Source organism: Ptychodera flava, chromosome 10 (assembly GCF_041260155.1).
Source record: "Ptychodera flava strain L36383 chromosome 10, AS_Pfla_20210202, whole genome shotgun sequence".
Lineage (NCBI taxonomy): Eukaryota > Metazoa > Hemichordata > Enteropneusta > Ptychoderidae > Ptychodera > Ptychodera flava.
In genome coordinates, this window is record NC_091937.1 from 29,619,640 (window position 1) to 29,632,541 (window position 12,902).

The window sequence follows — 12,902 nt, forward strand, 5'->3', positions numbered from 1 at the left end:
TCCAACATTGTTGAATGTTATTTTTGTGAAAAAGACAACTCCAGTAATGTCAGAAATTCAAGTTCAAAAACGACTGGTGATGGCAGGTGTAATTTTGATATTTCAAAACAGAACAATCTCACTCAGACTGTTGATAGGTGTTGAACAGATTACTCATCAAACCAAATGGAACTTGTGAAAGTTGGTCTGATTTGAAAGTTCATGAAAAGTTAAGCAAACATGTACATTTGACTATGTTCACTGTAGCAATTGTGAATTATAATCCCTTTGCGAAAAAATGGATTAACTATTTCTCTATGTACTCAATATTCATGATGTCTTTTAATATTCATTTATATTCTATTTTGCGATCAAATAGTCAAATAAACTATTGCAGTGCAGGGACTAACCATTAAAATTTTCCAAACCAAAATAGTCTTGATCTCTACATATATACCAACACATATGGATACACATATACTCAGTCAAATACAGCCAGACGTGTGAGGACCACACACAGGCCAACCTTTCAGGATGCGGTGTGGATGGTTTTCTTCTGGAAAACACTTCACTAATGCCTAGTGGTTGTTTCTTATTTCCCATTCATAGATATGGCAGGTGCTCTGTAAACTCCCCAGGATGGATGTGAAACTTCACATATCAGGATGGTGGGCTGAACACAAGGGACAACAGGACAAGCCGCTCTCAACAGCTTTCCAAAGTGAGTGACACAGTCTGGATGAGGTCATCATTTTATGTGCACGAGTATCCATGTATACCTACACGGAAGTTTAGATCGCCATGCGATTTTGAACTATTTCATGGAGCATTCTATTTCTGTAATATATGACAGCTTATTTATCAATATGTTGTGCCACCTTTTTTAATGGTCGTCCACCTCAAACTATAGCTATGGTTGCATGCAGAAAAACATCTATGTTAGAAATGGTAGAGTTAATGTTTTGACATTTGGATCAGAAAGCATAAACTATCGTTTAGAATACGATGGTTTTCAATCACTGTGTAAGATGCCTGCATACAGACAATTCAAACCAAACAGTTGACCAATCATGTCTATTGTACCATCAGAAGAAGGTGTCACAATCCTTGTACATCATAATCTCACACATTCTGATTGGATAGTTTGACTTGCATTGATTTCACCACAGAGGGCGTAAGACAAGATGAAGATTACACTCCGGTGCACGCAGATCAGGAGTATGTATTGCATGTAGATCTGGAGAGACTAAATAAACCAGAGACCAAGGTTAGTACATAGATTTGTCCTGAGTCTGTGGGCTTGATGAAGTCTTTAATGGATAAAGTGAGGGAGTAAAATTTAGCAAATTCTGTTGTGTTTTTCATAAAGGTGTAGCATGGGCCTCGGTGACACATATGTGGATGGAAACTTTTACCATTCTTTTCTGAGCCAACAGTTTTAGGGGCTTAAAGGTCTTTGTGGTAAAAAAAAATTTTACCATCTTAGTACTTTGAAATTCTAAACTTTATATTTCCCAACAGAGTTAATACAGGGATGGTGGCCATTTTGAATTTCAAAAATCGGTTAAATGTTAAGTATTTGTTTCTCTTGCACCAAATTTTGCACTGTGACCCCTGATTTTTATTCTTGATTTTGTAAGAGAATGTGGTTGAACGTTTCATTTAGGAAAGTTTGAGCAAAAGTGTAAGTCTTTCATTTTCGAGGCACATACTACCTTAACAGAGTGAGTTATTCTAGTGGTGTGACCATGGGGTCATTGGATAGTCATCAATTCTGTACACACACAAGCTGACAATTACGGGCGATAATTTCACAGTGAAGGAAAACAGTTCATTACAAATGAACAACTGATTCTGTGCTCAATCTTTACTGAGGAGAGAAGACAAGTGCCAAGCGATTAGAATTTAAAACAGTGAGCCATGCTAGCAAGACCCCCTTCACTAATGTGATACAGTGCCAATGCTTACAAAGCCATAATTGGACACATCCATTTGAAAACAGGGGTGAGAGGGTCAAAGAAAGCTCCAATATCTGCAAACGGTCTGTTTCTAAAACTCATTCAACTTAAGTAACCAATTAGTAGGCTGTGTATTTTTGTTCTACCTGTCCAAGTATTATATATTAGAATTTCCAAAAAGTCATATGTATTTAGGTGTGTGTTTAGAAGTAGTATGTTTAAGTGCAATTCTTATCCTGAATGCTACATTATAGTACGGAGTAAGATTTTGTACTTCCATCTTAGTGATGATATGACCTGTTTTGCATATCATGTACGTTTCTCTTTCCATCTGCTTCACAGAAAGACAGAAGGGTTCATGCTCCAAGGTTTCCAAAGGTCAAAGAAGAAGGCTGGTGGTTGGTACTGGGTGATATCGAAAAGCAGGAACTTCTAGCCTTGAAGAGGGTCGGCCGTGTCTACGGACGCACATCAGCCCCCCTTGCCTTCTACACACCTGAAAACACAGGTAAGTCATATGGAGAAAACCTGGATGGGATTACATCACTGCGTATAAGTAGGGAGTTCAGACAGGACAGGGAATATTTGCGTGATAGAAATGATGCTATTTTGTCGGCAAATACTGTAGGCCGTGCTGTAACTTTTCTGAACAGCTACTGTATATGTGTGGCTGAAATGGATTAACATTGAAGTGTAGGCATCAAATCTAGTATCATGTTCAGTTTTCTTGTTGGCAGTAGACGCACACAGTCCCAAACATATGTAACAGAATTCCTACATCAACCCTCTTTCATCAGTGACACCCAAACTACCATGATTGTAGCAATTTGAATTACTCTAACTGAAACCATAGCAGAGGAATCTTCCTATGTCTCTGTATTATTTGTAATGATTATTTGTACATAATCCATTCACCCATACAGCTTTGTCAGTTACTGCACCAGTAGTTTCCAAATTCAAATTGTTAGTTCTAGATCTATCCACATGCGAATCCAGTGTGTTTTTTTGTATTATATCAGTGATTTACATGATGAGCTTTCAGTACTTACTTGCTTCATTATGAAAACAGAGGAAATGAAAAGAGAATATCAACTGTTTTGCTGATATGTTTTTTCATCAGCCATAGATGCATATCAGGATTGCATCAACAAAAAAATGACATAACAGTACACTTATTCTGATATTGACAAGGTCCCCCCACAAGGGGGTTTGAGGAGTGGGCCACCCTTCTTTTTTTTCCAAGCAGTGGAGAACACTGATCCTGTGACCGCCCCCCCATCCCTCTTCCTCACCTCTACACCAACTGCAATGCTGGACTTGTCCACTCTGCAGTGGGTAGGAAAGGACTAACACAGACCACTGATGTTGATATCGCCTTTTACTTTCAAGGGAGAGTGATCTACACCGTGTATCTGATGAGTGATAGCTACATGGGTGTGGACCAGCAGTATGATGTATGCCTGGATGTCATCGAAGCCAATATAGAGGCACAGTTCAACACAGAAGTATCAAGTGAACTTCAAGATGAACTTGACCAGCAATAATGGCAAGGAGAAACAAACAAACGTCAACAGAGGGGTGGAAAGCAGCAATGAACTCTTTAACCCTTTGCACCCTGACCCCCTGGTGACCTTTGACATCAGGCGGACATTTTTGTCCAAGCCAGGTTCAAAGGGTTAAAAAACTTACTCATTACTACTTGGGTCAAGCTGATTTGATCAGATAGTTTTTTTTTCTAAGAATTCTGACCTTAACCATGACTTTGTGCAATTACTTTCAATGTAAAAACATTTGATCAACAATAGGAGCAGAAATTTCACAGTAGCATACTGCACATGATGGCATCAATGGTTCACCAGTCTATTTACATGTGTCGAGAAAAAAAGTATTTTATTTATATGCAGAGTTGATGTTTCTTTTACCTCAAGATTTGAATTTTCAGCGTTTCATTTTCTGTAGTTTTAAACTTTCAGTTTGAAGATTGGAAATACAGAATTACTTCATATAAGAGTAATCAACCTGATGTATTTCATAATCTGATTTCACAGTGTCAGTGAACATTTACTGGTCAACGACATCAGCATTAATTTCCTCTCTAGCCGTTGTTTAATGGGAAATTATCGTCGGAACTGCACCTGTGCAAGTCTCTTGTTTACAAACAATGTGTTTCATGCACGATTATCTAGATGCACCTCATTATCGTTGCTGCAACATTTAAATTATATGATGTAGATTATGACAGACATGTTTTAACTTTCATCAATCACCATCGTACCTTGGATACAGTGTTTACATTGGTCGCATGGGTCCCATATGACCTTTGAGCACAGTTCCAACAACTATATCCCTTTAATACTGCATTATGGATCATGACGGCCAAACTGCTGTTCTCTGGAATTTCCAATTCAAAATGTTCGATGGAGCTTACCATTGTAATGCATGCTCCCATTGCTCTCCTGGACATTCAGACGAGGATGGACTTGTCCTCAGACAAGGTAGCCATGAATTGGTTCACCTCACTTAGAGGGAATTGTAGATACTCAAATCAGTACAGTGATATTCACTTGAGCCTAGGGAGTTGCATGTAGCTATGTTTACTTTCTAGGTTTGGCGCAGCATTCTGAGTAGATAAACCATGCAAGCTGTTCTAATCTAGATTATTCAAAATTACAAGAACAGATTCATTCTGGTGTTCGGACAACACACTCAACGTCAAACATAGTGAACATGAAACTATCAGGCTCAAGTTCGTTCACTGCAAATAACCAAAGTTATTTCATATATTCTCCATTTACTGAGATCCCATCCTGTCATGGCCAGGCTTGCTCTACTTTGTAGAACATGGCTTACTTCAGTTGTCCATAATGTCCGATTTTAACCAAAAGAAGCAATTTGCAGTCAACATAAGAAAAATATTTGCGTTTTGGGTAGAGTGACTAGCTTTGTGCAGTGTCAGTGCAACTGACAGTTGTATTAGCTTTAGTCTTCAGTGTCAGATTGACAAGTGTTAAGATCTCAAATCCAAATGTGCATAACAACCATGGAATTTTTTTATGTATCCATTCCTTCTTTAGACTGAAAGATTCCGTCGCGTGCGGGCGCTCCGGCGCACTGCGACCTACGACCCTTTATAGGTCGCAGTGCGCCGGAGCGCCCGCACGCGACGGAATCTTTCAATCCATTCCTTCTTCTGACAGATCTATCTTTACAGTATGACGTGATCGCATACTCAACTGAATCTGAAAGTTAAGTTCGTATTTCAAGTTTTTTTTCTCATTGGGAGTATTGACACTATGTGTCGAATCGGTGTGAGAAAATTATCCAATATGATCCTGCAATGAGGATTCATTTCTGACTCTCTGGATTCAGGAACACAATCTGAATCTGAAGTGAACCTTTCAATAACAGGCTGATGGAGGTCATTCACTTCGGCATGAATCTTAAGAGAATCACCTCCTCAGTAATACGTTCAAATTTGAATGTAGTTTCCTTGATGACAGAGGAATCTCATTCTTAGAGAATATCACGAAAATCTGATATCAACCACTGTACATAAGTTGTTATTAATTGCAGAAAAAAAGGTTGAAAATGCTGAAAATTGTAACACATTTGTTGGTGTTTCATTTATTGAAATAAATACTCTTGAATGAAACCACAATGACTTTTAAATGTTCATATTTTATTCATCTTCTTGTTAAATACCACTGGTGTCTTTTGGGGAAACAAAATGAGAGCTGCATTCATTCGCTGTCGCAGCAATTGCAACGGGATTGTCTATAAAAATAGAATCTCACACATCAAGATACCACAGTCTAATAAAAACACCAACGACTGGCCAAACTTGACAACATGACATGGCCATATAAAATACATGCTGAATTTTACCTTAAACCTTGCTGTCTCCCTCTAAAGGCTATGATTCCCATGCTGCTTTGGGGTAAAATATTGCATGCTGGTCAAGGATGCATGCAGGGTGTTACCGGGGTGGATTTTTCTATTCTTACCCAGTACGGGTTCAAGCATGACATTGAATGTATTGAGGTAATCGTAGTCCCTCTAGTTGTTGTAATCTTCACTAAAATTGTGAAGGACATTACCACAAGGTTTTTTTTGAGAATGTTGAAAAAGTTCAATCAGAAGAAGGTGTGACAATTTCACTTCCCAACCTAACATAACGACGGTATCTAGTATACATTGGCAGTTGATTACTGACATTCACAACAAAGAGAGTCCCCCTGCTTTCCCACAAATTACCATGCACCAATTTACCAACACACACACTAAACAGGACTTACAACATTAAATACATGAAAGTTTAACTTCTAAACAGTGGTGCATAGTGGGTGCAGTGGATATCTACACTCGGACCTGAAAACTTACAAACTACATAATTCTACACAGTTGTGAACATCCGACACTATCACTGTGACTTTGCGATCTGTATTTTCAAATATTTGTATTTTGATCCACTGTGACACATTCACAGAGCTCCAAGTTTAAAAGCCATGAAGTTTTGAAATCAGCATATAACAGACTGGTGATCTATATCATTGAATTACAACAATAAAGAGAGTGGGGCTGTGATCCAAGGATCACAGTTCAAAATTTTTGAACTTCTTTTGAAAGAATATTTCTCTGTCTTAAAATAATGATCCTTATGGATGCTTATAAATTCATTATGCTTCACAAAATTACAAAAAAATATACTGAATGATAAAATGAGCTTTCTTTGCACCCTAAAGTGCATTACATGTATATACCCACGCAAATACGATATATTAATATACATCAGCATTATGCATTAATTAACATATACAGCAGCATTACTTTGACTACTGCAGAAAATGTACATTTACAGTGTGTTGAAAAAAGCATACAGGATACATACGAATACAGAAATGTTACAGAAAATTTGAAATTTTGAATGAAAGATAATTAAATTATATATACAGAAGCATACATTATACAACTACACAGAACTTTGTGTGAAATTTTTCAAATTTGAACGGCATGCCCAAGAGGACAAACAGTAAGTGCACACTATCTTAGAAGAACATAGAGAACTACAGACCAGTGTTCCAAATTATTTTTTGTTCATTATTTCAAGGGGTCATTGCCATCTCTATTTTCTGCTACATAAGCCATCCTGCACTACGTACTTCATTACGCTATTGATGGTAGATTTGTAGGAATTATAAATGTTATCAGGTGATTTTTGAACTACTTTTGGACAACCGACATCCTTCATCAACCAACATAATTTTCAAACTTACTTTTTGAGTTTAATAATACAGTAGTAAAATTTGAGCCACAACCATATGGTGACTTTTTTTGAAAATCTGTCAAGTCCGCATGTTGTAATGGAAGACATTTATTTTCCCATTTAGATATTTAAAATGTAAAAAGGTTTCTCCAGTGTACAAGTATCTGTATGAAATGTTCTTCTTCCCTTCATTTTCAATGAAATTGCCTAAATGACTGTCAACAGAATAGGAATATTACACCCGAAATGAATTCTAGGGGGTGATGGCCTAGTATTGTTGAGGGCCTTGGTTTAAGGTAGTATGCGCCTCAAAAATGACAGACTTGTTTTAACTTTTGCTCTTTTTCCTCAATGAAACTTTCAACCATTCTCTTATCAAATCAAGAAAAATCAGGGGGTCATGGTGAAAAGTTTGATATTACAGAAACAAATTCATACAAGTTACGGACATTTGAAATTTAAAATGGCTGCCATAACTGTGTTAACTCTATGGGAAAAATAAAAGTTTCGATTTTCAAAAAACTAAGACAGTAAAAAGTTTCAATACTTTAAGAGTTTTAAAATGAGCCCCCACAAGTAGTAGATCAGAAAAGAACAGAAAAATTTGAGAGTCTGAATATCTGTCCCCGAGGGGCACATACTACCTTAAAAATGTGGTAAAAGGAAAACTGGGTATATATCAAGAAAATCTGAAAGTGAACTGTTTGAGATGATTTCATTTGTGTGCTTGGAAATCAAGCAAGGTAATTTTCCCATAAGGGAAAGATTGCAATGACTGAACACATTGTCATGCTTATCCACAGAGACGTTTCTAAACGTCTCCGTGGTCTAATCAGAAACTTTCAGCCCATCAGCAAGATCAGGCAAAACAATCAAGTAATCAAGCAAGTATCACAGAATGACAAGTAACACTGAATACAATGCATTTCTTGTCCAGCTGAAATTTTTTTTTCAAATGTAAAAAAAAATGTACAGAGTAGATTCGATTATATTTTTGATTGTGGTAATTTCATAACTTTAGAACACATTTTCCCAATACCAAATATTTTCATGTTCAATTTTGTTTCCTTTTAATCACAAACACAACCAAACTAATACATAACATACACATTACCCTCTCTCCCCATCAGTAAAATCTATAAAAAAAACACAAATCGCTATTTTCAAAGAACTGAAAGCTTGCTTGGGGGAACAAACACTTTTACAAAAATGTCTGAAATATCACATTTGTAGATATTCAACATTACCAGTAAACAAGATTTAATGAAATGGCCGGAACTAGTGTTTCCAATGTGACATTTTCTTGCCATCCATTTGGAGGAAAAAATTCACTAAAAGTGTGAAAAATAACCGTAATTCTGCAAGCCATTTTCAAGTCACATTTGTAATAAAAACATAACGCATCTATACAACATTGCAAAATAAAACTCATGTATCTGAAATACCGTGTTTTCTTTCATCCACTGAGATTTTGGTCTCTTGCATGTTAACATTTCCTGTGACTTATTCTGAAGAAAGTTGAAATACACAGTATTTGGCCTGTCATCAACAGTCTGTATAGTATGAGATTGAGATGTACATCATCATAATCCTGTTGACAATAACGTAATATTCCTATCAATATCCAAAGGTCAAAGGTCAAACATGACAATACACTTCACAAAAATAATATCGATAGGCTGATTGCCATAGGTATTTTTGTTGCATGCAAGAAATCATGGCTGTTACAATGAATAGGAAAACTACAAAAAACATAGACAATTTCAAACTTAGGGATTTTAAGAATCTTTTCAGAACCATGCATTCCTCATGCCTGTTAGTAAACTAAGCGTTTTCTTGATAAACATTGATTATTTTTAGATTTTTTCTGAACAAGATTTACATTGCAAGAGCTCTGTGTAAATTATGCTGGTTGTGAAAAAGACAGGTCACTGAATTTTCATTTTTTTACCAGTCGTGACATCTTTACATTCAACTTTTCCTACTAAACATAACTTACAAAATATGGGTAAGTACAACACGTTCAGGTATTAAACAACACTAAAAACTAATTTACGTAAAAATTGTCTCAATATGCATCTTGATCCCTGGAACACCTGTCTTTGTCAATAGACCTTTCCTAACCTATAAAATTCACTAGACTAAAAAAACAACTAAAACTAACAATAGGGGTGAACAGCATTCACAGAGCATGGACAGACAGAAATCCAAATTTCAAGATAGACATGATCAATTGTCCCTCTCTAATTTTTTTTTGAGTAAACAATCCACTTTCTAAAAATCCTCTCCTTTGTTACAGTTACGTGGCTGATTAATGGTGACATTACAGTTCTATCTCTGACAAGCAAAACTTAATACTCGTCCAGAGTTTTTGACAAGATTCACTGCGACTACCAGATACAGGAATGACGAAAATGCAGCCACGATATGTTCAGTCTCCAACAACAAATTGCTGTGGTAAACACAGATGGAAAACGAAATTTGTCTAAATTCCTGTGAGCAGAAGCAACGTTGCATGCACAATGCTATATTTATCAGAAACCAATAGTCATGATCATTGCTCTATGGAGCTAAAAACCATAATTTACTATATAGCAGCTTCTGAAGAAATATAAACTATTTCCAAATTAACCCTTTGAGTGCTGTAATTTTTCCCACCAAAAGTTTAGTGGAACATTTTACCAATTTTTAAGAATTTTTCATATTTTGTTTGATAATTTTGGATCAAATGGATATCACGTGTCATTGGCTACAAATTTTATCAAAATTTTGGCAAAAATCTGACCAAAAATTTCTTGGTTATATTTTAGAAAGACAATAAAAATTGACTTTGGCGCTCAAGGGGTTAACAGCACCCATGCACATTGTGGCCAGTAGCTTTTCATCATCCTGATACAAAAAATTTTCATAGAGAGGGTTCATTAGCATGTCATTATACAGACCTACAGTGTTGACAACTTCAGCAGTCTTGCCTCCAGTGATAATCCCTACACTACGAATATCTGGCACTGACATGTTAATTTCTGTTATCTCCAGAATGGACCAATCACAGACTGTTTCTCTGGGGTCTATGGACTAATCAAAATCTACCAGAAGCATTTCTCACTATTATGCATGCAGCTCACTACACTGACCCGATAAACACTTCATCTAAACATCGGTCTGCAGATACTTTGCAAATTTTTCTAAACTAAGAATTTATCAAGATGAGCTGTGCATTCAAATATCACTGAATTTGACAGAAAAGCTAAACTGCAACGTAGTACACCTTTCAATCCGCAACCAGCCGGGTTTTTTTCAAGAAATATTTTCATTCGTTGCAAGGTCTAAGTTGGTGCAACCCTATTTCTATCTAAAGGGAAAAGTTACTTTTTTGCAGGTGAAAAGGTGAAAATATTTTAAATAAAAGCCTGCCAGTGCCAGCCTTCATCTTGTTGGTCACAATGAAGGTCTCTTGTGTGTTACAACTATTGGGTCTCTGGCAGACAGCATTAGGAGTTGTGAATATATATGTAAATGCTTCATCAGAACTAAGGCTGGTGCTAAATTTGTGACTGGATTGACCACAAATCTGTGCATCTCAGCCAAATTTTTCGACAAAATACTCCCTTATTGCGCTACTATGTTATCCTACACATTATCTCAGTTCTTTTCTATTCTGTATACTTCACCGTCGATAACACAGACATTTTGTTTATAATTGATAAAACAACTTTTTTGAATAAATAAGTTAGCTTAAAGTTTGTAAATGCATGTAAAATACTTATAAGGTGGATAACTACAGACTCAAAGACTGACGCTCTCAAGTCTTGGTCATATTTCTCAAAATTTTTCTCACTGGATATAAACTTTGTTAATTTGTCAGACAGATTTGAGACCACTGTGTAAATTATATCGTCCATAAAGTTTGATGTTCTAATGTATGCAGTTCATCTTCACAGTTTTACTTCTTGATCAAAAAAGAATTTCATAATAAGCTGCTTTAAGATTAGTGTTACAAATTACTAAATGGATGATTTTTTTTTCCAAAAAATACTGTCTAAAGAACCAATAGTACATCAATATAATGGAATTAACACAAAATGTCAGTACTTTTTCAAGAACGGTTCTGAGCCTCATTTTTAAGTATTTGATTAGATGCAGAATAAACTACACCTCAACAGATTTGGAATACTACTTTACTTTTTTGACAAATTTCCGGTGAAGATATGTAAAATTTCAGGACAGTCCCTGGGGGAATGCTGCCCACCTGGTCACAATATAGATTTGCTTTTGTTTTTACGCTTTTGTTTTTGTGCTTCACGTGTATTATCAGACTAATTATCATGGTTTTCCTGAAGAAACAATATGATGAATCGACAACTTGAATCTAAATATGTATGCATGAAGGCATCATGTATCCCATCATTAACACTTGATGTTTAGCGTATTGACAAGTTTGAGAAAAGGCCTGTAAAGAAATGAAAGATCCGCTATACAAAAGTCATGCTCCATTTTTCATGATCCAACATGACCATACATCTGAGTATTTTCATTGGTATGAACTCTCCTAGTTGGACTGAAAACACATCAAAAGCAAACCACATTCACTGAATGCGCTGTAACAACAGCTTTCAGACAAAAGCTGCAACTTACTTGAAGCACAAAATGTTGCATTTTGAACAGTACATTTCAATATAATATACCAGGATGCAATGTCACATAGTCTTACAAAAACGGCCACTGACAACTTCACCCTTCCCACCCCTTCACCAGCAACATTTTGGTATAACCCTACTGTTTCTACTGCACAAATACACCTGGGGGTGCTTGAAAGAGTTGAGAAAAATGTCAGCTTATATGGAAGACAGAGGAGGTAATATTTTCACTGACTTGACTGCAAAACATCACAAACACAATATTGCACAATCAACATTGCAAATAAATTAATAAGATCCATGCACCTGGACAATTCCTGAAAAATGCCTACATTTTTAGTGTCACAATATTTACGCAAGTACAATGCCTTTATATCAATGGGCACTCTCTCCCCAAATGCCAATAATAGTGGTAACATTTATCAGGAAAAAAATATATATATATCGATTTCAGCAACTTAGAAATATTACTCCTTGTATTTTGCTAATACTTGCTAATATTTGCTAATCATGTTATTCTACAAGGTGAATATGGGGCAGAAGCTGTAAGTAGGGAAACCAAAGTGCTGTGTTATATCAATACTTGCAACACTCTTTCTACCCTGCTTAACCCTTTGAGTGCTGTATTTTTTCCCACCAAAATTTTAGTGCAACATTTTACCAATTTTTATGAACTTTTCTGTAATTTTTCTGATAAGTTTGGACCAAATGAACACAACATTTCATCGGCCATAGTTTTTTATCAAAATTTTGGCAAAAATCTGACAAAAATTGACCAAGATATATTTTATAAGGGTGACAAAAATTGACTTTGGTGCTCAAAGGGTTAAATTTTATGGCATAACGCTCCATACCTCACATCGACAGCCCCTTATAATTGTCCACTTGTGGAACAGCCCTATTGTTTTAAGTATGGTTCAGCCCATTTCACGGGAGGCAGCAGCTACTACACTTGCTGAAATTTTAACATTCATGAAGTCTGAAATCACCGTTGCACACACCATGCAAATTTTCAGAGAGCGTTGCTGCAAATAGCAGAGAGAAAAACATTCAACCAGCCACTTA

The 12,902-nt window shown here is 36.2% G+C and overlaps 1 protein-coding gene across 1 annotated transcript in view; it reads left to right on the forward strand.

Moving 5' to 3' along the window:
* Positions 1 to 4,052, forward strand: part of LOC139142451 (activating signal cointegrator 1 complex subunit 3-like) — a 38,864-nt gene extending 34,812 nt beyond the window's left edge. Inside the window, exons 38-41 of the mRNA XM_070712389.1 lie at positions 589 to 700; positions 1,149 to 1,246; positions 2,280 to 2,445; positions 3,327 to 4,052. Of these exons, the coding sequence (XP_070568490.1) occupies positions 589 to 700; positions 1,149 to 1,246; positions 2,280 to 2,445; positions 3,327 to 3,481 (531 nt within the window). The 3' untranslated portion in view covers positions 3,482 to 4,052. The remainder of the gene's footprint in view (positions 1 to 588; positions 701 to 1,148; positions 1,247 to 2,279; positions 2,446 to 3,326) is intronic.
* The last annotated feature ends 8,850 nt before the right edge of the window (positions 4,053 to 12,902 follow it).